General features: G+C 41.2%; 1 protein-coding gene across 1 annotated transcript; it reads left to right on the top strand.

The window, feature by feature from the left end:
• Positions 1 to 637: 637 nt before the first annotated feature.
• Positions 638 to 26,638, top strand: TMEM47 (transmembrane protein 47). The gene is made up of 3 exons (XM_082304890.1): positions 638 to 1,121; positions 15,413 to 15,553; positions 22,854 to 26,638. Exons 1-3 carry the CDS (start codon positions 896 to 898, stop codon positions 23,030 to 23,032), a joined length of 546 nt encoding a protein of 181 aa, XP_082161016.1. The 5' UTR covers positions 638 to 895; the 3' UTR covers positions 23,033 to 26,638.
• Positions 26,639 to 27,397: the final 759 nt, after the last annotated feature.

The following is a 27,397-nucleotide window of genomic DNA, read 5'->3' as shown; positions in this document are numbered from 1 at the left end:
AATGCTGAATTATTTTTTAAACCTTCCACTAATAACCTGTGATTTAAAGGTCACTTCAGAAAAGGAATCAAGGTCAGACACCGCTAATCCTGCATCCGAGGCAGCCTTTCGTTTCCCCCGGTTCCTCGCCGTAGCTGCGCGTTAACGCTTGCACAGCCCCCGCCGCCCTCCGCGGCCCGGCCCGCCCGGGACAGCCTTCGCTTCCACGCCTGACGCTCGGCCGCAAGCGCGGGGTTACGGCGCGCAGGGTGGCGGCCCCGCCGGGCAGCCCGGCGCCCCCTCCCACCCCTCCCGGCGCGGCCGAGGACGGCAGCGGGGCCGGGGGCGGCAGCGGGGCCGGGGGCGGCGGAGGCCGCTCGGGGGCGGCGGGGCGGGCCGGCTCCCAGCGCCGCCTGCGGCGGGGGGAAAGTTCCCCAAACTTCGCCCCGGCGGGGCGGAGCGGCGCCGGCAGGGGCCGCGCCCCCGCCCCGCTCCCAGCTCCCGGCCCCCGCGCACCCGGTGCCACGGCTCCCGCCCCTTCCCCGGCGGGCCGCGGGCCGGGCCGGGCTCTGCCGCGGCCGCCGCCTCCCCCGGTAGGGGCGGGCAGAGGGAGGAGCGCGTCGGGCCGGGCCGGGCCGGGCGGCGCCGGGGGGCCTAGGGGGAGCTGCTGCACCTGATACACCGGGGCGGGAGCGCGGCGAGGGAGGAGGGAGGGAGGGAGGGAGCGGCGCTGCCCGCCGCCTGCGGAAGCCTCTCCCCGCCGTTAGTCAGCGCTGGTCTCGCTGCCTCTCCCTCCTCACGCCCCTTCTGCGCGGTGCTGGGCTCTTGCTCCTCTTCCCTCGGGGCCGGCGGCAGCGCGTCCTCCTTCTTCTTCTCCTCCTCCTCCTCCTCCTCCTCCTCCCTCCCCCCGGGCCCCATGGCTTCGGCCGGCAGCGGCATGGAGGAGGTGCGCGTCTCGGTGCTGACCCCGCTGAAGCTGGTGGGGCTGGTGTGCATCTTCCTGGCGCTCTGCCTGGACCTGGGAGCCGTGCTGAGCCCCGCCTGGGTGACGGCGGACCACCAGTACTACCTGTCCCTCTGGGAGTCCTGCCGCAAGCCCGGCAACTTGGACAGCTGGCTCTGCGAGTCGACGCTGCACAGCGGTGAGATACGGCTGCCCCGGGGCTCGCCCCGGACCCCCCTGGCTCCGCTCCCTCCCCCCCCACCCCCCGCCGGCTGCACCCCGACCCCGCAGCCGCCCTCTGCCTGGCCCTGGCCGCTGCCCCCTCCCTCCTTTGGCCCTTTCTGCCTCCCCCCCGCCACCACCTTGGCCGCCTCCCGCTTCCCCGGCCGCACCCCGGGCGCTGAGACTTGCCGCCCGCCCCGTGCCCTGGCTCCCCTGCCAGCATCCTCCGAGCCGCCTCTCCTTCACCCTTGTCACCTCCAGGACCGTGTCCCAGCCCCTTCCCGGGGCCAGCCTCGCCTCCGGACCGGAGCAGTGCCCGGGGCCCTTGCCCCGCCATTCCCCGCTCCCCCTCCGGGCTCCCCGCCTCGCCCGCTGCCGTCCCCGCTCTCCGCCCGCCTCCCCGCTCCGGCCGCCGGCGGGAAGAGTCCCCGGCACCTTTGTCCTCCTGTTCCCGAGCCGCTTCGTCCATCCCCATGCTCCTCATCCTCCTCCCTGCCTCCCCGACCCCGGCGCTTGCCCTTCCCGGGCTGCGCGGCCCCGACCCCGCATCTCCCTGGCTTGCGGGTTGGGGCGAAGGCGGCGGCGCTCTCTGTAAATAGCCTGTGCTGGAGGGGGGAGCACCCCGAGTCCGTGCTCGGCTCGTCCCTCTGCCTGCGAGATGGTCTAGGGTGCAGGAGAGGTGTGAGGTTGGCTTCTGTGAACGAAAAGGGTGACTGATTTCGTATCTGCCTTTGTGTTTTCACAAAACATCCCGAGTTTGGACTAGTTCTGATTATTTTTCCGTGTGGCAGTTGTTCTCATACGGTGAGAAGCTGTTGGGGATCATGTATCTTATAATTCCTCCCCCACCTCTGCCCGCATCCCCCGAAGTTGCTAGTCTTGGAAAGTTGGGGCTTCCTGACCAAAACCGGTTGTTATTTTGTCCCGAGCGAGGACGCCTGCACTCTGGCTCTCTCCCTGTCCCCCTGGGTGTGCTTGTGTATGTCTTACTCTAGCAAGTACTGATCTTCCCGTCATGTTTCATATTCCTTTGCCTTCTTGCCACACTCCCTGTTTTGAGTTCTTGATGCTCATTCGTTCTTCAGCTTTCTAGGTCTCTGGTCATAGTGGTTTGGTTTGTGTGGGTTTTTTTGTGGTTTTTTTTTTTTTTTTTTTTTTAAATGTCATTTCACCATTGCTTGGAGTACTTAAAAATGGGTTGTGAATGATACAAACAAGCTGCCTGTTGAATATTTTTCACTAAATTCTTTTGTAGTACCATAATTGTTTAGGTTTTCATGGGTTGGTTTATTTACTTTATGCCTAAGAACAACTTCTTCTGGAGTCCCAATAGAAACATTGACAAATGAAGCCAGCCTCTTCCCCCTCCCCTCACCCCGTTTTCATCCCCATCCCTGTCCTCTGCACACACATGCTTGCATTGCTAAATCATCCATTTGGATCGCTGTGCTCTCCGGTTGGGTAAATCGTACAGGGACAAGATGTTTGTTTTGGGAAAGAAGGCAGGGGCCTGACTCTGTATTCTAGATGCTTTCCTTTTTCCTTGCTTCTCTGAAATCCTTGTATAGGTTCTGGGAAATAACTGATCTCTGCTTGAGTAGACATTGCACAGGTTCCTTTGCTGCTGTGATTATTTTTTTCTGTCATTGTGTGGAGTAGTATTTGAGGGTTTGAATGTTGTTTGGGGTTTTGTTTTAAATTGCGTAAAGCCAAAATGAATTGTAAAGAAACATCGGTTTCAGTCAGTTACCAGGGTATCTATACAAACTTCGGAGACCTTTCTTTTCCTTCCCCAGTATAAATGGAAATTTATGTAGGAATGTCAGCTTCTATGTGTCTCCTTAGCAACGTGAATCCTTTGCCCCTTCTCCCTGTCTCCTGAAATAGTATCCCCTTGATTGCAGAAAGACTTTTCAGATGGCTTGAATGAGAACCTGCTTCAAATCCCTCCCCACCTCCGCACACACTTTATTGGGCTCCCCCCTCAGTCCATCTCCCCACCACGCATGCGTGTATACACGCACACACACACACACACAAAAGTGGGACATTTAAGAAAAGCAGGACAGCTTATGGAACAGCATAAAAGGACACTAATCTCTCTCGTTGCTTTATCTATCACCTGTCTGTTTATGGGAAGGTGGAAGATGAATGAGTGAGGATGGATAGGAATGAAATGTGGTTTCGTTGGATGTTGTGTGTTGAAAATTTGCCTTCTCCTGGTGCTTTCCTCTACCCTGTGCAAAAATTCCTGCCTGTCAGGTTTTATTCAGGTTCCTTTAATGAGCTTTACTCATTTTCCTTAGATACTTTCCAGTCTAGTGGAGCCAGGTTTCACAAGCTACTGGGGAAGAAGTGAATGGTTGTTTTATTTGAGGTGACTGGAATAAACCCTTCATTTTCCTCATGTTTGGCACACAATGCTGCACTCTGAGGAGACCTGAAATAGGAGAAACTGTACCGTTCTCCTTTCGGCTTCTGCTAATGTGTTACAATTCCCATTAAAGTAAATGGGAAGGCTCCCAGTAAGTTCACCAAGTTGGATTGGGCTCATATTCAAGATCATTTTGTGTGCTTGCCTTAATATTTTAAGTGCACTTTCCTCCTACATCAAGGATCTAGCACACGGTATATTTTGGAGATAGCGGAGAGCTCCCACAGGGAAAGCTCTTCTAGCTTGATACCAGCGCAAGCAGCTTTGTAGCTGGCTAGCTGTGAAAAGCAGTAGTACACACAGGAAAAAGGCATCTTCACCCATGGTTTTAAGAGATTTACTTCATCATCCCTTGAAGGAGAGCACCTCAAGTGGCACCATCAAGGGCAAGCTCATGCTAGAAGCTGTTAAAGCATATTCGAGGTTTAATTAAAAACCTTTGTTGTAATTAGATGTAGGACCCCTGACTGCTATCAAAAGGGCAACTTAGTAGTGCAGAGCAGAAGGAAATGTACAGAGCATGATTACATTGGCTGTTATAGCAGGAAATAATCCTTCTCGGTTTTCCTTTAGCATTGCTAGTGCTTGGAGTATGTGTTCTTGCATGCATTCATTCACTGTTTTGAGGGCTATATTTTTATAGCTTGCAAGCAATCCTTTGCTCTTGTACTGCTTTTAAAGTACTGTAAGTACTTCACAATATTGCTGGTTCAAGTATGTAAAATAGTGAGTCAAATTAATTTTTAGAAATCTGAAGATTATAAAATAATCTCATCTTAATTTGATTTTCTTCTTTTGGAGTCTTTAGGGTCTATGTAAATCACTGGTTCAATTTTTTTTCCTGTAATTGGAGGAGCTAGAAAGGTATTCTTGCATATCCCTTGTCTCCCTCTTCCCTTGATGAAATTCTAAAATTCCCACTAATAGCAACTTCAGGAGCTGAAAAACTAACAAAGTTGTCAGTATGGAAAGCTTCGTGATAAAATCTTGAGATCCAGCAATGCTGCTTTACAGTCTCACCAGCTGTCTGGGCATAAAATTATTTTCTATGATCAAAGCTTAACTTGGCTAATGCACAAGCTGTCTTTAAGTCAGCTGTATTTTAAACTCATGTGCTAAAGTAAAAAAAAAAAAAAAAAAAAAAAAAAAAAAAAAACAAAAACAAAAAAAAAACCCCCAAAAAAAAACAAAAAAAAACAAACCAAAAAAAACAAAAACAAAAAAACAAACAAACAAACAACTTACAGGGTTTGGAGTGTTACTTTGGTGTCTTTAAACAAAATTTTTTTAGACCTCATTTGAAGTGGATTGTGTCTAATTTTTGATGGTTCATTTGCAGATTTATCAGTTATCAGTTTAAGAGTTATGTATGAATATTTATTTCTCTCACAGCATCTGCCTAAAATTAAACGCATCTTATGTACAACTGCATGGTGTGTCTGTATTTCTACAGGTATTTCTCTTCTTCTTGCAGAATTAACAACAGTAAATTTGAATTTATGCCATAGACTGCAGCTATTATAGTTCTTTAAATCAAACCTACGCGAATATGATGTGGAAGACATAAATGGTTCCATAGAATCTGATCTGCAGGTGTATTGTGTATTTTGGCTTCAGTACACGTGTATGCTATTCATAGAAAACAATGGCTCCTCTGCAGCATTTCAGTTTATTGTGAAAATAGCGTATATAAAAATACGTTTGAATGGTTTCATACTGGTTAACTGTATTCATTCAGGTTGATGGGGGCCGTATGACTTTCTTACTTCTCAACCTGTGTATTTATTTATGCAATGTTCAGTTTTCTAGAAGATCATTATACTCTAAGAACTGTCCATGAATGTTTGAAAGACAAAACAGTCTCAAGGAAATAAGTGCAACAGGGTCTCTGTACATGTTTAAACTTAGTGATGAACAAACCATAAAGTAAGCTTAACTTAGCATAGTGCAGTAAAACAACTTGAGTCTAGTTTTCTGCTTATAATTCTGTTCTAATTTGTTTTTAAAATAAAAAAAGCATCAGAGGCTGCTCATTTGGTAGCTCTTGAGGGGGTTTAACCTTAATTATATATTAGATGCAGATATCTGAATTAACATGGCTCAATAGTCTTGGATGGTATCTGCTTGTTTTGAATCTAAGGGGTTGTTCCAAGGGGAAATTGCTAGCTCAAGAGCAGCTTCCTCATTAGAAGATCTGGATCATTGCTCAGAGTTGATGTTGACACATATTTGTAAAAAGCTCAGCAAGGCTGATAGTTTGCTATAAAATAACATAAGAACAACAAATGTAACTTTACTAAGTCTGAAGAAAGTGGCTTATACAATGTAAGGAGCAATTAATAAAACATTCCTTCTGGTTTTGAAAACTGTAGTCTGTCGTTTTGCATATTACTCTCTTTAATAATCATCCCTGACACTTTATCTGAAGGTGGATATGAAATCAAAAGCCATACTACTTCAAACTCACCGTCTAAGACCCTGAGCAAGCTGATCTAACTTTGAAGTTGAGTCTGACGTAGAGACTGGCCCTGCTTTCCATGGGGAGCTGGACTAGGACCTCCAGAGGTCCTTCCCAACCTAAATTATTCTGTGATTCTATGATGACTGATACTCTGTTTATGCCTGATGTCTACCTGGCTCCTTCAATGTGTTCCAGATGCCTTGAATTTGTTAACTAGCCCTCACAGTATCTCCAGATAGAATATTTTTTTAAGGTATGCTCCCCCTTTTACAAATGGACCAGTTATTTTAGCCTCAGACTTCCCAAGGCCATGCTCTGTGGGAGCAGCAGATCTAAGACTCCTGTTCAATAGTCTGGGCCTTTTAGTATGACGGAGGCTACCATTTCAGCCACCCTTCTCCGACCAGCTAAGAGACGTGGTTACAGCACATTTGTGTGTAATGCATGAAGTTTGTGTAAGTTTATCTGATCAGATCAAGAGCGCCATACATCTTGTAATTGATAATACTCTTTAAAAAAGAATAAAGGAAGACTTCTAACCTTAGTGGGTTATTGTTACTGCTTCTGTTCATTGCAATTTTAAAAACAGTAATGTATCCTGTTGCTTTAAGTCTTGTTTATTTAATAAAGAAGTCTTGCACCAGTAAGTTAAAAGATGTTCCTTGTGTTAGGGATAATATAAGTGGTTTAAATATTTGATGAGATTTTATATTTAGAATCACATAGAAAGCAACCTTGCCCCTGTTACTGATTTGTGGCCAAAGATGACCACATAAGATTCAAGGTAACAAGCAGGAGGCGGGGTGAAGTCTATCCAGCTGTATTGCTTTTATGTGTTTTTACTTGTTCCATTTCTGCAATATAAAGGCCATCGTTTTGATGGGAGGTACTCCTTGAACCATTTTAACTGCTAATTGTTTTTCTCAAGGAACAATGGAATGAGTTTTGAAAATTGCAAAAGATTGCCAGTTTGCTTAAAGAACATCGGTAACTGTGGGAAATAATTACATTCTTGTTCCAACGCAAAGCGTACTTCTTCAGATTGCTAAAATGTAGTAGTATATATAGAAGAGGTCAGAAAAGGTGAGCTTTTCTTGAAAAGCTTGTATAACACATCTCCCACACTTCTCTCCTAATGGCATAATTCTAAGATTTCCAGGTTTTTGTGAGGTTCTTGGAGTTGTGGGTGTGTGCGTTTTGTCTTTTTTCTTTAATGAATGAATATCCAATAATTAACATGGCATAGTAGTGAGCTAATCTCAGAAGAATGCCATGTATCCAGTGGAAGAAATGCCTGAGTACATGCTGTACTATTCTGTGAATGAATTATAGATTACATGGCTTTCTGTAATGCTGTGCTTGTCCTGAAGTCCTCTGTTGGCAAAAGTGATGTGCAATACATGTTGCCCTTAAATAATGAAATAAAGATCTCTATGATGGCAGCACTTAACTCTTTATTTGAAGATGCAGTTCATTTAAATGATTTTACTCTGTGATTTTAGAAATAGAGGCAGGCCATGGCTCAGAGAGCAGCTGTACAAAAAACCCCCAAAGTGTATATATTTTGTATAAATAAGGAATGTAAGCTTTAATCTTCAGGAGAGATATGTGTCATGGGCAGATGAGCAAGCACCTGCTATGTTTCAAGTTGCTCGTACATCTGTAACCCCCCTAGGCATTAAACTGTCTTGTCTTGCAAAATCTGTCTCTTTTGCACAACAGCAGAGCTGCTTACCATAGTTTTATTACTTTTGTTGTTCAGTCTCATGTCCTGCAGAGATGGGAGATAAAACTTGTGGTGGTATTGAAGCACGCAGAAAATTAGAGTCCGGCAGTCTCGGGGCCACACATAGTCTGATGAACATGACAGCTGAAACGGAGACATCAGGCAGATTAATGCAGTCTGTATCTTACGCAGGACTGCCATAGAAATCATCCTGACAAACTGAGGCCATTTCTGCTTTGTGTGCTGCTCGCTTCTCTGGGAACCAAACTGTCCCTTGCATGCTCAGTGGCGTCTTTGGGTGGAAGAGAGGGGAGCTCTGCTTGCCGTTTGTCCTGGTTTCAGCTGGGATAGAGTTAATTTTCTTTCTAGTAGATGGTATAGTGTTGTGTTTTGGATTTAGGATGAGAATAATGTTGATAACACACTGATGTTTTAGTTGTTGCTGAGCAGTGTTTTCACTAAGTCAAGGACTTTTCAGCTTCTCATACTGCTCTACTAGCAAGGAGGCTGGAGGTGCACAAGAAGCTGGGAGGGGACACAACCAGGACAGCTGACCCAAACTGGCCAAAGGGATATTCCATACCATATGACATCATGCTGCACAAAAAAACGGGGGGGGAGCTGGCTGGGGGGGAGCATGGCCACTGCTTGGCAGCTGGCTGGGCATTGGTCAGTCAGTGCATTATGCATCACTTGTTTTGTATATTCTTTTATCATTATTATTATTTTCCCTTCCTTTTCTGTCCGATTAAATTGTCTTTATCTCAACCCATGAGTTTTACCTTTTTTCTGATTCTCTCCCTGATCCCACTGGGAGGGACGGAGTAAATGTCTGTGTGGTGTTTAGCTGCCTGCCGGGTTAAACCATGACACCATTGAAAGGCGAGCGGAGTCTGCACCATGCCTAGTGAGTCCCCCAACCTAGCAAGCATGTCCTTACCAGGCTGAGGAGGGTAGGTGGTAGAGCACCTACTGCCCAGAGCATCCTGCCAGCGGGCTGATTACCTTACCTGGGAACGGAGCTGGCCTCTTTCCCTCTGATCATGGTTGACTTGCTGTGGAGAAAAGGAAAGCCATAGGAGGAGCCTGAGCGAGAGGGATGCAACTCTGTAGGTGACTGCTACGGACTTTTCCCTCAACACTAAGAGAGCCCTGAGTCTGGGCTGCCTTACGTTAACACTTGAGTATTTTTGTATGTCAGTGGAAAGGTGTGTAAACAGCACTGGAAAGTTGGAAAGGACCAGTTAGGTAAGAGGCACTTCAAAGCAAAACTCAGATTTGGATTCCGTCCTACCTATTTGTTCACAGACCCTATAGTTTTCATGTTTATTTTTTTCCAGCTAGGGTCTAGCAGATGGAAGAAGAGAGCAGTTTCAGTCTACCCTAGTGGTTAAGAAATTCTTCTGGGAAATGGGAGCCCAGGTTCAAGGCTGGAGCTGGGAAGCAAAGCCATTGCAGTTTCTGAGAAGCCCTCTAGCCTCTGGTACATTGCAGCTAAGGAGGTGCCTGCATTTCCTTCTTTATTTGTCAGCTGCCATCATTAGCCATTAGCATTCTGTGTCTTGGCAAGACACAGGTGGACCCAGGTTTGCCCCAGTTAGCTGTTTTTTGGACACATCTCGGTGCTTGTTCTCTTTTTCTTTGACTGGCTCTAAATGACTCTCCGCTCGCATCAGGAACACTAGATCATCTTACAAGCATCTTGTACAGTAAATGGAAAGTGACTGATGCTTTATGTGGAGCCTCTGAATTATCCTTAGGAGGCATCTAGGGATTTTGGCACCCAGCATAAAATGCTCAAAATTCTGTTTGGGTGTTGTCAAATTCCTCGTGAATTGGAGGTATGAGAAAGCCTTACTGTTAGGCCCACCTGTATTGTGCAAGACTTGGAGGGCTTTGTCCTGCATGCTACTGTGTGTGGATGAAGACCGGTTTCTTAGGGAATAGCTCAGTATGTAAGCCTTCTGTTAGAGAAGAAGCAGAAAATTGTTTTGTCTCTTCTACAAACAGCTTCTTTTTAACATATCTGTGACCTCACATAGTTATTTCATGTGTTCAAATTCACAGCTTTCAGAAGAAAGCCTTGGTGTAGAGTGTTTTGAGTTCTGTCTTAAGGAAATTATGCATTCAGCCACAGCTGGCTGGTTCCCACAGCTCTGGTAATGCTTTTTAAGTGTCTGTGTGACTTGGGGATCCACACACACAAGTCATTTTCATACTTTAGAAAAATCTTAATCCATAAAATGAAAAGAAAACGTAAAAGCCAGAGTGCGTCTGTGCAGCAACTACCAGTAATAAACATACTATACAAACTGACAACAAGCAGAAAATAGTTATTTATTGCGATTTTTGTACAAGGCTCCACTGTGGAAAGCTGTGGCTAGAGCAACTTGCTGAAGGCTTGGTATAGATGCTGCCAGAAAGTGCTTTTCTCTGTAAGAAGAGAAGTGCAGAAGTGTGTGCTGCGGAGCCGCAAAAGACTGTACTCGTGGTGCTGGCTGTACAAGAGCGGGAGTATGGACCAAGTAACTTACGGAGACTGGGCTTCCCAGCTTTAGCCAATATCCCCTTCATCCAGAGGAGAATTCATCTGAGCAGCTTCTTAAAAACCTATCATTTTGGCTCAGGTGAGGTTCCAAAGGACTTACTTCTCTGTGGAATAATTCTATGTGAGAACTTAATGGCCACTGCAGTACTTATTTTATCGTGGTATTTCCACTGAATGCAATGGAGCTTGGCCTTCCACAGAAGTCTGTGCACCTAATCGTGCTCAAGAAAGAGGAATTCTTATTGATCGTGTGACAAATGCACTTCTAGAAGCTAGATTCTACCTTTGTGTGTTTATACAATCACTACACTTTTTAAACATTCGTTGGCTATTTGATGGCTAAGTGGATGAGTGTTTATAAACTTAGAAATAGTTTTGAATATGAAGCTATTAGGAATATCTCTAGCTATCTTATTTATCTTAGTTGATTATTATGACATTGAGTGGGTTATATTTAATTTCTTATGTGTGGAAGCCTCAACTTTCTATGCTTTACTTGACGTGTTCTTTCAAATTCATTATTCTTGAATTTAAACACTATATTACAATTTCTAAGAATGTTTTGGCTGAGGGCAGGTATGTGATAAGTGGAAGCTTTGCAATGAATTAGAAAAACTTACCTAAGAGGGTTGTGTTTTGTTTCTTTCCAAGGTTTTGTTTAGTGCTAGGAGGAGGTCAGTCATTACCTTCATCATGTAACACCTGCATGCATTTTCTCTCTTCAGCCTCTATGAGAAGAGGACTCTGTAGAGAACCATTGTATGAAAGAAAGGAACACTTGATTGTTTCTTAAGAGATTAATTCAGTTCATTTTCATTATCTGAAAGAGCCCTACACACGTTTCACGTATTCCACAATATGTTTTTATATCCACCACTACTTCTACTGTAGAACACCATGTAGATAAAAGATTTAATTTTTGGGGAACTTGCTGAAAACATGAGATCTATGACAATGCTAGCCTTTTGTATTACTCTTTCTCAAGTTAAAAGATGACCTAGTTATTAAAATAAATATTTCAGAACTTTGAGATGTTTTCTCCTTCTTTTATGGCTTTTCCTGATTTTATCCTAGTACTGAAGTATTATTTTGCCCAAGAAAAAGAGCAGATAGAGCTGCTCTTAATTAAAAATGAATATACAGCTTAAAGCCCTAGGTCATTTCATCTGGGGGGAAGAAGGGAGGAGAGTCACACATTTCAGTGTGCAATTAACACTGTGCTTCTGTATCACTAAGAAACAGGCAGAATTTCCAAAGAGCAATGAGACCAAGCTGTCCTTACAAAAAGGCACTGACTTACGCATGAGGGATTAACTGAAAAGAAACATTATCATCATAGTTTGGGGGTTTGTTGGTTTTTTTTTGTTTGGTTGGTTGTTTTTTTTTTTACTGAAGATGATAATTTTAATAAATTTTACACCATATAAGTTTTGAAAATAGGTTTTAAGTACCTAGGTTCATATTTATATATATTTCCAAATACTGAAATTCACATCCGTAAACTAATAGGCAGATTGTTATAATAAAAATTATGCAAACACTATAATCACTGTCAGAACTGCTGTGTATATTTCCAATGGTTATAGACATTGTGATGCTTCTTGTGCAGTACAAAAGCATGTTTGGATTTTCAGACCTAAAAATAGTATACATTAAGTGAGGCTTTTCTTAAGAAATCTGCCTCGAGTTACTTAAAGATTGTAAAAAAATGTGTTCATTCTAGTTGTTCGGATGGGATAGGTGGCATTATCAGTGTAATTCTTAACATATTGCTAAAATGATGGAACACTGAAAAAAATCTCGTTATGCTTTCTGTTGAGCCTGCAGTTATAAATCAACAAAGCAACTTAATTTGGGCATGAGTGTGAGATGACAGTGCTTTCTAAAATCTAAAAGTTTATTGAGATTTGTGGGAGTGCGATTTTACTAGTTCCTAACATTTTTCTTCGATAGTGGATGTGTGGTGTAAATAAACTATAGTGATGTACAGTGAAAAATACTGATGTGCATTCTTAAAGTGTAACCAAATTGTGTTTTGAATCCAGGAAACTAATAATTATCTCTATAAGGTCCCATTTTGCTCATGTTTATGCATGTTCCTATCTCTGTGAGAACAAGCAGTCTCACTGAACTGCTGAGACTCCTGAACTGAGTATAGTAACTTATTTGCAAGATTGGTGCATGCCTAGAAATGGTGCAAGCGTATTTTGGATACTCTAAAGTAGGCTTATGATGTTTATGTTCTGTGTACCAGTAACACTATGTAACAGAGCAATCTGCTGTTCCCATTTTGATGCTGTGTGTTAGAAATCACTCCTGGGTAGTCCGAGAAAAACTACAGATTTTTATTGTAGAAAACTGCGTTTGCTGTATGTGGTTATATTGTTGTAGCTATTTAACTTACAGGATGTTCTTCCTTCAGAGGCAGGGATTCAGTTTTCTTTGGATGTTTCTTTTCTTTGGCGTCCAGTGGCCTGGATTTTTTCTTAAAAAATAATTGCTGTTAAGTAGAAGGCCCATGCAGAAGGTTTTACTTCCTTAATCCAACATAAGCTTTATTTTGTCACCAGATCAAACGGCTTTCAGAATTGAAAGTTAAGGTTTTTCTAGGATGACAAGGAAATTTAAACATGTAGTTTCCATGGTAGGCAATATAGGAAAATTCAGTCCAGTATTATTTGGGCAGTAATGTCTAACCTTCATGATGTTATTTAACCAGAATCCCTCTCAGCTGCAGCTCAAGGTAAAGGCTGGTAGCATTGTATGCTCCTGTGAATGGAGGCTAGAGCTAAAATAATGAGGCCATTCCAGACATTGTGGCCCAGAGCACAACATTCGATACCTGATCCTCAGCTGGTAGTGTGCAACATTAAAAGCTTCGGTTTTGTCCTGCTGTCAACATCACTGAGTACGTTCTCTTGCTTAAGAAATTAATTTTGTTTAAGTGAATTCTTTTTTAGTTGGGAGTGTAGGTGTCTTCCAACACTGATTTGTCCTTTTACCTCCCACACCAGTACTATAGTAAGGTAGTTTGTTTATTTTTTTAACCTTTCCAAAATCCATAGATATATCTGTCCTGGAAGTTAAACTATATTCTAACCCCACGCTTCTATCATCTTTCCTGTAGTTATTTTCACTTGTTTGGTGATTTTGCCAGTGTGGTTTTGGAAAGCAATAGGATGCTTAACTTTTTTTCCATTTAGTTGTTACTCCAATGTTACGCACCTTTTATTTGTGTTAAACTTTGGCATCTGATCAATGCAAAGATGACATTTAATATTTTATTATTTGTAGTGGCTTTCAAAAATCTTAGTTTCTGGGTTTTCCCATCTGGCGCTTTGATTTATGTAATTAATTTTGTATGGCTTTTAACTTTGGGGCGATATGGATTTATGTGTCTAGTCTTTGTATCTGTGTCATTTTCTAGTGCAAGGATTCCTTTCGTGTTGTTCCAAAGTGGTCCATTCTGCTTATTTATTTCTGTATTTTATATCTGTAATGCACTCTGATATTGGAAGAATACTCTCTAAATCGCCAGTATACTAACCATTTGGTGTTTCTGAAGGATCATGTCAACATTAAAAACCACTCTTCATAACATTCCCATCCATAACTAAAATCATATTTCCATCCCAATAATAGTAAAGCAGTGGGCCACACAGCAAACTGACATTAGAGATTGCATGCTGAAGGTAGGAGAATGAGAGATTGTTCCCAGCCTTGCGTTTTGGTCCGGTAAGAAAACAAGGAGTAAAAGAGCTTGGAAGGTTGAGTACTTAGTAATTAAAGTATTAGTAAACAACATGCCTGGATTTCTAAAAAAGAATGAAAATGAATGTGTGTACTTGTACAAACACACCTTTAAAACAACTTTCTTTTTTAGCAATGCTTTTGTAGCTCTTCTGTTCACTTTCTTCTTTTAATCTCCTTCATCCTTTTTCATACCATATATGAAGGCTTTTTGGTGATAATAGCTGCCAGCCTTCCATTTCCAAACCCCACAGCTGCACTGTCGGTATCTTCAGCAAATTAGATCCCTCTTGAAACTGGATGTACTGTTTTTTTAAATCCCTGAATTTTGCTCTTTTCAAAAAGAGAATGTGGATTTTTGTTGTTGTTCTTATTGTAGTAACTTTAAGATCTCTAAATTTATTTTGGAAATAATTAATCTTATTTTCTTTGAACTATGTAGTGCATTTGGACATTTTATTCTGAATATCGTATGAGTGCTAGTATTTTCAAAGTAATGAGAGATGCATTGGATCCATAGGTTCTTTTCCCACAAGCTGATTGTAGATGATCTTCCTTGAACTACTAAATAGTAATGATGAACAGTAAATAGTGATCAGATTCTTTTTCTTGATGCCCGTTATTGGAGAGGGACAAGGTCTTACATACACTTTTTCAAAGAGAGACAGCACAAAGCCCGTGCCTTTCTAAAATCCTACAGAAGCTCTTAAGTTAGATCGTGGATGTTATATAGACCCGTGATGGCCATCAGCTTGCAAATGGATTTTGTTTTATGTGATTTAAAACTGCAAGGATGTTGTTTGTAACTGCATTTCTTTTTTTTTCCTTTGGGCATCTCCTTCCTTTACCTTAGTTTTGTTATTCATATTATGTGGCCTTGGTACTTCCCAAGTGACAGGGGCAAACGATGAGCCTCCATGCGTTTCCCTTCCTCTGTCACTCTAATCGGCTCAAGCAGAGGTTTGACTTTCACTCTCTTCTGTGAGAAAGTTACGACAGACTGGAGGTCAGCTAACACACGCTAGCTAATCCTGACCCAGCCTCAACTTCTCATTCTAAATTGGACAAAAACCAGGGGACCAAATTATTCAGTCTTACTTGAGCCAAAATCCCAACGAGGCCAACTAAGCCTTGAAAAAGTGTGGGAGGTTGCAGCACTTTGCTCCTGAGTTGTATAAAGGTGATTCACTAATTAGGAGAAAAGAAATCCAAAGCACAGTTGTTTATTTACCCAAGCCTTGGTGCAGGCTCTGTGTTCCTCATATTCTGCTGTTTCTGTCAAGCCTATGGGCTTGTTTTACTGAAATTGTATTTATTTTTTTTTTTTCTCCTTTCTTTTCCCCCCCTAGACTGGCAGATAGCTACTCTTGCTTTGCTGTTGGGTGGTGCTGCCATCATTCTCATAGCTTTCCTGGTTGGGTTGATCTCTATCTGCGTGGGATCTCGGAGGCGGTTCTACAGACCAGTTGCAGTCATGCTCTTTGCTGCAGGTAAGCAGATTACCAGCACCATTATGAAAATTTCATGAGAGCAGCTTCACTTTTGTCAAGGAAGACATGCCTTGTTCTGCATACTAATTCAGAGGCATTTGGTTTACTTCAGTGTTAATTCCGGTGAGGTTTTTCAGGATACCGGTTCTGCACGGCATTAATCATTTTTGCAGTTGCACTATTATTGGTTCATAAACAATTATTTATTTGCGTTATATTTATTGTTTTGAGAAGTACATGCAGCAGGGGAAACTACAGAGGGTAAATCTCAAAGTACCATTTTTAGTCTGTGACTTTGTGTTGCTTGATTTCCCTATTTTTATTCTTCATGCAAAGCCATTTCTGTTATTTTAATGTTCTTCCTTTTACAATTTTAAACCAGGAAAATTAATGCTCAAATGTGAACCCTTGAAGCCCTACGTGTGAAAATAAATAAGATTATGTTGCAAGGTGTTTATATATGCCCCTGTGCCACGAGAAATTAATTTCATTGTGTCAGCTTGCTTACTTAGTTATTAATTTAACAAGCTGTCACAGTATAGTTCCTGTTTGGTTTTAAAAACATGAAAATGGAACAGTTTATATAGACTATCACAAAATCTTAAGGGAGACCTGTGAATCTGAATTGTCCGTAAGACTGGTCCAGTGAGGTATAATTACAATATCAAATCATCTCCTTTTGTACATTCTGGTGTTTTGGGGCTTAGTCAGCACAGCCGTTTCTGTTTCTCCTGAGATTCACCACGCATGGTTTGCCTTCATCCTGTCACTCATATCTGCATTGGAGCCAGCAGCTTAAGCCCCTTCTGATAGCCCGTAATGAAGAGGATGACAGAACCTAGTCTTCGGGATGTATTAAAAAAAGCCACTTACAAGGATATGAAAAGATAAGAGTGCAGAATTTGCAGGGTATTCAGGAATGAAACAAAGCTCTGGGGAAGGCTCCTGCTGCCCCCTGCTGTTAACGATGCCTTGATTGAGCTGCAGAGCTTCAAGATGCGCTTTTATTTGCTCAAGACATATTGGTAGGTTATATTTCATTTGCTTTTAGGAAATAAATGCAACCTAAGATCAGATTTCCTGAGCGGAAATTGTATCTTTTTGTTCTATGCGTCGCATTGCCTGCTTGGTTGAATCAATAAAGGCACTGGTGCCATTATTTTAAAATTTAGTATTAATTCTGAGATTATAAAGTATGCTGGGCAATTAACTTTGGAAATGGGATTATTGAATTTCTGTAGTGGTTTCCTATTTGGATTTTGACGTAATTTCTCATAACATGGTGTAGTAACCTAGTAATTGTGCAGCCATACACTGCCTATCTTGCCATATTGCTCATTTAGTATATAGTTAAGTTTGTACTACAAAAGAAAAAAAAAAAAAAAAAAATCCCCAAATCCTGCTGTTTGGCTTAAAACATAATCTATTGTCCTCTGCGTAAAATTAGTTCGAGTTTTTACTGCAAATGTTAGGAGAGAAGGGAGGTTTAATGCTTACTTGTGTCAAAAAAGGAAAATACAGTGGTTTTAGCTCATGAGTGGTGTTCACCTCTTTCCTTTGCCTCTGTATGTGTATGCACATGCATGTTAAATAGCCATGACCTGAAGCACATAAGAAGAGGAGGAATGATGAGGCCGAGACAGCCTGCCCCATTCTTCCTCATTATCTGGCACATCTGAGGAGAATCCTTTTGGGATTTGATGCTGACATTGTTAGTATCATTTCCTACAGATATTATCTTTGATGTCAGCTATTTTTAGAGGTGAATATGGACTGACATATCTTGAAAGAATTATGGGAAGAGGAGAAAGTTAAGATTCCTACTGAAGAGGAGAAAATTAAGATTGCAGCACAGTGGAGTTTGTGCCTTATGCAACTGTCCATGGATTCAAACCTTCATCTGTGGACTTCACAGAAGATCTTTGAGGATAAACCCCGCCCCGACCTGTGAATCTGCTGACAAGACTGAGTATTCTGTATGACTCCAGTTAGGAGTCCTACCAGTTGCCTCTGGAAGAAGGACACAGGATGAATTGCCCAGAGACATTTAATGATCTGTGTGGGTGTCAGGTAGAAAACGTCACTGTGTGGGAGAAAGAACAAACTGGAAAAGTGGTTTCCAGGCACTTCAGAGTCCAAACAGTTGGCTCTAGGCATTTTTTTCCTTCTAGTTTTGATTTATTTTTATTTATTTTTCTTTTTTTCTCAGCTTCAGGTTTCAGTTAGCAGCTCTGTAGGTGAGGAAGAAGATTGACTGACTAGGACTGGAAAAGGTGAGAAAGCAAAGGGACAAAAAAAATAATTCAACCTAGATACTGAGAATAAGTCAGCAAGTGATCAACAGATGTGAATGTATTTAAAATACCTACTGGCAGCTCTGTGTAATGGGGAGAGGAACAGGAATGCCTCAGGTAATGGAAAAATGTGGAGCATACAGAGAGGCAGTTGCAGGACACTCTTGCATGGAGCCACCTTGGCTCATAGAGCTCTTCCCAGCAGTTTTGGTCTAGTAGGCGTCACTAGCTTACGTACTTGCTGGGATGTCTTAGTGCTCATGAACCAAACTGGCCCTGAAAGCTGCATCCTCAAAGCACAAGCTCACAAACTTGTCAGTGTAGGAGTCTCATGATATGGTTACCAGATCACTAAGTGCTAAGCAAGTGTTGATTTAGGGGAAGAAGGAGAAAGTGTAATTGTTGAAAGTCCATAACAGCAAAGAAAAAAGGTAATTTAAAAGATGTTTGCCTTCTGGGCATATGTTTTAACAATGTTCAGAAGAATAACCTGTTGAGATTAGTAAGCTTTTAACATATTTCACAGGATGCTTTTACATGTAAGCTAGGGAAACAGTGGCTAAGTGAAAGTAGTATGGGTGAGAGAGTAAAAAAAATGATGGTAGATAAGATTTGGAGAATACTTAGAGGATGTATCTTTCCATTCTGACAGAGAGTCAGAGCACAGTCTGGCTGGATCCTGATGTCCATCCTGAATCTCTGAAACTGAGATTTGTGTCCATTACCATTATCTTAGGTTGCCTGGTACTACAAAGAAGAGGTGGATTTTTTTTTTTTTTTCCTATCATCATTGCAGCTACATTTTCAGGTAACTGTAGGCTGGTTTGAAATTGCTCCTTAGCTGCCTCTTCATGAGTCTAAATAAACCTAGCTCCCTCATCCTCCTTTTAAGGATGATTTGCTCCAGGAGTCTGATAATCTTGGCAGTTCTCTGGACCCTTGTCCTTAGTTGGTGAATCCATGTTCACTACTGATCGCCGCTTTGTGCTGCATGTGCTTGGAGGTGGACTCCAAGAGTATGTACTCGATAATATTTCCAGGGATTGAGTTGAGGCTGAATTTTTTGCTTCCAGCCTTTTTAAAGATGGACATAACATTAACCTTTTTCCAGTCATCTGAATATCTCCTGATCACTGTGATTTTTCATAGATGATAGAGGGCTCAACGATCACATTGGCCAACTCTTTCATCACCCTTGGGTCAATCCCATCTGTCCCCATAGATATGGATGCAACTCTTAAGTCATCCCTGACTTGTTCCTGCACTGCTGACACCCTCCCAGACCATGTCACTTAGAGGTTTTGGAGAAAGCGTCACAGTGTGTCATCTGTCACTAGACTGGCTTTCCTGTCCATCATTGTATAAGTATGTTTTCTGAACTTCATTTTGCAACTAATGCACCTGTGGAAATTCTGCTTTATTACCCTTTTTGTCATTTCCTAGCTTTATGTTGGGCTCCAGCTGGGCTTCAGGCTTCCTGATTTTGTATCTAAGTATCGAAACAGTGCTTTTATACTCCCCTCTAATTGTCTGTCCTTGTTTCCTGCTCTTGTGTGCCTCTTTCTTGCACATTCATTGAAGAACTCCCTGTTTGGCCAGCTGGGCCTCCTGCTGAAATTCCTGGTCTGCCTGTGTAGCAGAGTGGTCTGTTCTTGAGCTAGCAGTATTTTAAAAAATTAGCGTTGACTGCCTTTCTCTTCATGCTGCTTCCCAATTAATTGCATAGGTTGTATGAAGTATGAACGACTTCCTAGATAGCAGTTGCATGTGTGATAATCTTTGAAACTGTAATACCTGTTGATTATTAATGAAGTGCTTTACTCATGTGAATGAGCAGGAGGAATGGTGTAGAGAACAGAAATACAGAACTTACTAGCCAGCACCACCATTTTCATACATCTAGACCAATTAGAAAGCCACACCATAAGGTTTTTTTTTTTGGACAGCAAAGCTGTTACAGTCAAACATTTGAATAAGGAAAAAAAGATGACTGAAATTATATTTTCCTAGTTTTAAAGTGTTTGTTGTGATTTCTGTGTGTTTAATATGGTGAGTACATATAATTGCATATATTTCATGTAAATGGAATAAAACTAGTATTCCTGTTCCTGTGCAATTATCTTGCAAGCATTATAGTGCTAGTCATAATAATGGGTCTAAACTTGAAGTGAATAGTCTAGTTTGAGATGACTATTTTTTTTTTCAGTAGCATTTTAAAGTGGATTTTTTTTTTTTAAGATTTCTTTTGCAGCCTTTTTTTCTATGGGAAAAGAGTAGCACTTCTGAAGAAAGGCAGTACACGCGCTTCCCATAAGCAGGTCAACATAGCATGGAGTTCCTTTAAATTCATTGGAAGCAGATCAGTAGTTGCAAGTATTGGTTTTAACATCTTTTTGGGTTCATACTGGTCATTTTTGATAACTTCACTGTTGTTTCTAGCCTACACAGGTCCCTTCCTGCTCTACAGGGAGAATCAATGACAGGAGGCAAAAATAGCACAAAGCAATGGCAGCATTACGCAGTGTGGCTGTTTCCGCTGGCCAGTTGCTGCCAGCACTCCCTCTGAGTTTCACAATAGTGTAGCTGGACCAGTAGTAGCAAAAGCAGGAACCCTCCGCTATAAAAATGGCTGAAATACCTGTTGTGGGTGTTGCTCCTTTAGCCACACGTTCCTCTTCCAACAGAATCACTTTTTTGTTTTGTTTTGACAAGTCCAATCTGTAGATTAATATTCAGCATACTTCATATGTTAGATTGAGGGAACGTGGAGAGCTTCCTTGTTCGAACTTGACACACAGACACAGACGCGCACACACACACAGAGCAATTCCTGTATTGACTCTGCAGAGATGCTGCAGCCCCCGTTTGGGAAGCCACTGAAGAACTTGCTTATATCCATTCATCTTAGGAAATCCTTTTTGACTTTGAATGGTCTTAAAGATGTGTCTGAAAGCTGAGCATATGTTCAGGTATTTTTGGGTGTAATGATGCTCTCATTATACAGAATTGGAATGCATGATCTTTTCATAAGTGTAGGCGCTTCCTCTAGTGTACCCTGTCAAAATTTCTCCGGTGTTGCGCAGTATTTTGTGAGCTGGCAGACAAAAATTATATTAAAATGGAATAACACAAAGTAACATTTCAATAACTTTAGGATTAAAAAAATCCTGTGGATTTTGGTATCCACATCAGAAAATCCACTATCCAAACATTATTCAGATTGTCAGTCTCATGTAAGTGTCCAAAGACTAGTCTGTAGGCTAAGTGGATGGCGAGGGAGGGGAAGAAATTTCCAATGAGTGTTTCGTAAAGTATTATCACCAAGGGTGTGTAATGAACATTAGAAATCATTTCCCCATACCAATCCCCATCCAGAGGACAGGAAAGTGTTACCCTCCAGGGCTAATGAAAGGTGCCAATTTGACAACACTAAAGAGTGCGTGTGGGATTGAAAAGGCAAGTGACAGATTTTGAGTATGCGAAGTGTTCAAACAGTAGGAGAATATAACTAACGTTACTTTATTTTCCTGTAATTTCTTAGTGTAATTTCAGAAGGGCTTCTGTAGTCTAAAGTAGTCTTCCTTTCTGTTATCCACTGGCATTTTATATTGGTGCTGGCTTTATAACGATTCTCTAAATAGTGTTTGTTCTTACAATACCTAATAAACTGTAAGAATGACCCAGTCAATGTTAAATAAAGTAGTTACTATAGCATGACATTGCATACCATTGAACTTTCATCATGGTATGTCTCAGGCCTGCAAATACTTAAGCATGTGCTTAACTGTGTGGATGTGCCCACCCTGGCTGTAATCAGGGGGTTGGAGCAGTTTGCAGAGGCAGTCATGTGCTGAAGTCTTTAAAAATTGCTGGTGTTAAATGCTGGAAGGAAGCACTGCGATAGGGCCATGTGATATATTTGAGGGCAGAAAAGGTGTTTTGTACCTTCCTGTGATGTTTAGTATTTTGTGGGTGGCAGAACTAGAGACCTGAAGAATCACTACATCATACAGCTTGTTCTTGTCTTCAAGTGTAATTTTCACCTGCTTACCTTGGAAACTGCTGTCCCAGTTTTCTGTTAACAGTGCGCCTGAATGCAAACGAGAATGGATGCTGATGAAACTGAAATCTTCTTGTGAAAATCGGGGTTCTTCATTTGTGTATTTTCCTTTTCAGGTTATTGTATGTGGGTTTTTTTGATGTAGCACAATAATTAACAGGTTTGCTGAATTCCACTGCAGATGTGTGGATCTGGCTCGCTGAGAGACAGTGCTGTAGAAAGTAATGATTTTTAAGCTTTTTACTGCCTTGGATTTGATCTGTTTTATTAGCTGTTTTTCATCATGAAGCATTTCTGACCCACCCCCTAAATTTGTAATACAAAGCAATGTTTTGCCAGTTGGAAGTTTAGTGACTGATCAAACTTTATAGATTCCTTGGTATTCTGTGTAACAATATCATTAATTCTGATTACAGTACACAGTAATGCATATGAAATACGTAATTCAGTGAGTCTCTACTGAATGTAAATATGTATTACCTACTACAGTAAATTATTTGTAGGCTAAGTAAATTATTTGATTCTGAGCTATATTTCCTAATATTCGTTTATTCTTACTTCTTGTTTTGACTTATTTATAATAGCTATAGAAGAAGTGATCTTAGTTTTGTTATTATGGAAGGAATAATAACTGCAAGCTAAAATACAAAGGAGAGACAGAAAAGAGTTGGGAAAAGACTGCTTTCACTGTTTATTTATTGGACATCTGAAGGATCATCATTATACCATAGCAATAACATTTGTTCATCAGTGAGGGAATATGGAAGAACTGCTGTGTTCTCTGTGGATGAAATGAAGGTGATATTTTTTTCCAAAAAAAGTAGTACATACAAGCTAAAAATGCACCAAGAGCATTTTAAATGTGAATTTCAGTTACGTGATGTTTTCCTTGGTTTACGGAAATGAATTAAGGCTTCTTCTGACATGTGGGTTTTTTCTCTTTCAGTTGTTCTTCAGGTGTGCAGCTTAGTCCTTTACCCAATCAAGTTCATCGAAACGGTCAGCTTGAAAATATACCATGAGTTCAACTGGGGCTATGGCCTGGCTTGGGGTGCAACTATATTTTCATTTGGGGGTGCCATTCTTTATTGCCTGAACCCTAAGAACTATGAAGACTATTACTAGAATCATTTAATGAAAAGAAAAATAACAAAAGGATTACCCCATCTTTTCTAACTCACGGTTTTTTTAGAACACTTGTGGAGCACCAAACAGTCTGCTCTGTTGATAAAATAGCCTTTGCCTTTTGGGTGTGAACACTATAACCAGCTTTTACAACCATTTAAAAGAACTGCAAACACTAGGATTGCTGATCTTACATAGGCAGATGCTGCAAGCTGCTGATACATAAGCTTCATTTTTCCTGACAACAAGCAAAAGGATCTACATGACGGCGATCATTGTGAGAAAACTAGTTGGAATGAGAATGCAACGCCAGCATCTGCTGTTGCCTTCGGGGGAGCAGCTGGTATAGGCTCCATTTAGAAGTTTCCCTGTATCATAGAGGATTCAAATGTCTGATAAGCAGGCAATGGCGTCTTGTACAATAGGCTGTGTTGGCCCCTTGTTACTTGCTCAAAAAAGCTCTTAAGGAATTAGTTGCAAGTGACTGTGTTGAGGGCAGTGAATGTAACTGGTTAATGACTTGTCTAATATCTGCATTCAACAGTCTTCTGGGAGAATAATAATAAGAAAAAAAAGCCACCAACCACACAGGATTTCATGAATTGGTAATCGACATCACTGTGCCAGCTGTAGCAGATTGTTGAAGGAAGTCCAAAGCCGGAGACATGTGCTCCTGACTCTGTAGTTGGAAGTTGTCTCAGCTCTGAGTATTTTGCTGGGAGGGTGGAGATAAGGGGGAGTAGAAAAAGACCTTGTCTGTCCCCGAGGCATCTAAAATGCATGAATGAATTGCAGTTGTCCTAAGTACCCATTTAACTTCTGAACATTGTCATGAAAAGAATGCATATGGAACAAGTTCAGTTATATTTTTGAAAGGTATTTGTTAGTATAAATGAATATATATAATACAAATATAAATGCAGAGGGAGAGAGATGATTCATCTTAAAATTGTAATATGAGCTGTGATGCAGTGGTTGAAATACTAACTTTGTACACATTCTTGAGAGTCTTGGATTGATACCCCCAATTTTGGCTGGTGTTATAAAATAACCATAAAATGGTTTGTCTTCTGTATAGGCCCTTGTACAGACTCTGTGTTACGGGAAATGCTTAGAAGTTCACATCAAGTTAAGGCAGAACTGGACAAAATAACTACTTGCTGTTCCATGTGCAATCTAGTACTTACTAAAAATGGTTTTCTAAGGCTGTTGCTAAGAAAAAACTGCCATTTTTTAAAAATCTAGTTAGGTTGTGAGTGTCTCTGATCATCAAGAATACAGCTGAGACCCCATCGTGTCCATATTAAAACATTACCACTTCAGGAGGTAATCTCTTGTTTTTAAAAGCTGAGTTTATAATGGACTGGCTGATGATTGCGTACATCTAATTACTGCTTGCTTAGTAAGTTTCCCACTTAAAACATCCAGAGACTGTACACATGAAATGAAACCCAACATAACATAGGGAGAACTTTCACATGAATTTAATCCGCATCACTTTTATTTTTGTTTACGATTTGCTTATTTGGATATTTTCAATTAATTATGAACATATTTTTATACAATTCTAATCTTTAGAAATAACTATTTTTTTTAATGGAGAAATTTAAAATATATTCTGTGTGGACCTCTGCAAAAGCAAATATGCTGGGGTTACACACCCACCTCTACACAAATGGTTTTGCTGGTTCCACGGAAAAGACTGCTGAACTACTCGATGTTAAGACCTCATCTACAGTGTTAATGCTTGTGCTGCTCTTCGCAGGGCACAGAGGTTCTGCAATGACCATGGGACCACAGGGCTGCCTTTAGGAGGTGGTTGTGAAAGTATTGCTGACGTACAGAGATGGTTTATAAAACTCTGGGGCTCTCTGGAGTTAAATCTGTACTACTCTGGCAGAATATTCCGTATCAGCAGTCTTTCCAGGACCAGGGGTGATTAATTAGATCAGACGGAGCAAAATGATAGCTTGACTTGGAAGGGATTTTATGGCAATGCCTGGAGAACAAAAAGGATAGGAGGAAAAATTATGTCCACTTGTTCCACAGGCGCCAGAGAGCATTTGTAACTCTGCTTTTTTTCCTGAGACTGACTTAAGGTGGATATTCAGTATATAGTTAACTTTGTATCTTTCTGAACAGCTGTGTAGTTCTGCTTTTATTTAGCAGCATGGAGAACATTGTAGTTTGGCATGGGAATTAGGTTAACATAGAGAAGCCCACTGTGAGAAGATTTCTGTACCTTTCTAGGAGGACGGTGTTTTGGTGCTGACATTGCACAGCACCTCGCCTATGCTGACAAGAAGGTACAGTGCTGAACCCGTATCGTATCTACTAATCTATCAAGTAATTTTTCTTTCTGTAGAGTTTGAGTGAAAACAACTGTGAGGCCTAAGGCATATGCAAATTAATGGCATGCACTCTGAAAGTCACCCGCCTCTTAGTATGAAAGACATCAGGCAAAAAATCTACAAATGTGAATGCCCAAAGACAAGACTCTTCATTCATATTTGAGTCAGAGATCTGATTTTCAGTCTCAACATGTTTTTTCCTGTTGAAGATAATGCAATCTATTAGGGCACACCTCTCAAACTCCTCAGGTCCTTTGCGTTTGGGCATCTAGTATATGGGTACAGGTACCTACCTTTAGCTTATGTTGCTACTGCCATTTCTCCCCCCTTCCCCCCCCCCCCCCCCCATTACCATTGCCAATTTTGGCAAGCATTCTGTTTCTCAGCACTGAACTAAAAGTAAATACAACATTATGCTAATTTTTTTTTCTAGCCACAAAAAGGATACATATCTGTGTCTTGAGTGTACGTGTGACAAATTAATCATTTTGTATGTTGTGCTTGTGTCATGCCACCGTTATTTCTGTTGTTTGGCTTTATCTCACTGGCAGGATGATATTCTCTCACAAAAAATCCATTGTTTTTCTTCCAAATATATATGAATAAATATATATATAGCAAACTTGCAAGCAGGGCTAGTTATTTGTATTTTTTAAGCTTACAGTATACCGTCCGGTGCTGACAAGTACCTAGCACCTCTTCTGGATTTCTTGCACAACTTCGTTTAGCTTTTGTAAATTTTAAAAACAAATATAGAGAGACCTATGTGTTTGAAATATAAATGATATATATGGATTAGCATGTAACTGTATATTATTAAACATGCAATGAACTGACTGGTAAGTGAAGTCTAATCTTATGGCTAGCAATGTAATTTATTCAGACTGTATTTTTGTACAGAGCAGTGCACACTAACCTATTGCCTCTGTGTCCTCTATAATGCCTAAAACTGTGCCTAGAAATTTCATTTCTGTCTTTAAAGAAAAAAAAAAAAAAGGCAACTAAATGCTTCATGTTGTTGATGTTTTTTCTGATGTTGTTCTTTATTTATTTTTGAGAAGTGTATGGTATGTTTATTAAATGAATCCATCAAAATATTGTTCATTTTAAACGGTCATTGTTAGCAGGGAAAGACACTTTTTTTTTATCAAGACTTTTAAGTTTGCAGTTTTAATACCATTTCTGCATTTCACGATTTTTGTAGCTTACATAAAGTTATATGTGGAAAAAGTAACTGAAATAAAAAAAATTGTTACACTAACCAAATGTGCCTGTTTTGCTCTGTGTGGAATATATATGGACACAGCCGAAACTGGTCTGGTTTTCTGTTGGGCAGGCTGAGAAGGAACAGTCTGCTTAGGCTAATGAATATGCCTGATATTCAGTTACGATACTAAAGGAATCTTATCAAAATATAGAGGGGGGGAGAGAGAGATGTAGGATCTTGCTGATGTAATCCCTCCATCTCACCTGGCTATAGAATAAATAGCGCAGGGCAGGTGCCTGGGTGTCACACAGCCCATAATGCCTTTATAAAAATGCAATTATTGTAAATCAGAAAACCAAATTGCTTTTAATGTGGTAAATAACAAGGCCATGTGTTGAAATGGGAATCTATACTGAGCACCTTGTTCCAGTGGGGAAATTTATTCATTATATACATATTTCTTTTTCACATTTCCAATAACTAATACTTTTTTCCATTTTGAGTCTGAAAGTCAGGTTACTTTTCACCCTGAAAAAAAACAGATACTGTTTTTGAACCTCAAATGTGGTGTTGCAAAAATGGAAGAGCATGTTTAAAACACTGAAGATGTGATACTGTGTTGTTTCTACTGTGTGATAATGTACTGTCATCCTCTGCCTCACTGGGTACCTCTCATGTGAGCAGGCAGCAGCATGAAGAAGAGGCTGCCAGCAGAAAGTGATAGGAGAATCGAGGGCAGAAGCCTTGGCTTCAGCGGACCATTGCAATGAGCAAGTAGAGGCACGAGGGTGGGGTGCACAGAGTGGA

This window comes from Platalea leucorodia (genome assembly GCF_965183815.1).
Source record: "Platalea leucorodia genome assembly, chromosome: 2".
In the NCBI taxonomy this organism is placed as follows: domain Eukaryota; kingdom Metazoa; phylum Chordata; class Aves; order Pelecaniformes; family Threskiornithidae; genus Platalea; species Platalea leucorodia.
The sequence above is the reverse complement of the archived record's forward strand: the minus strand, read 5'-3'. Positions and strand labels throughout refer to the sequence as shown.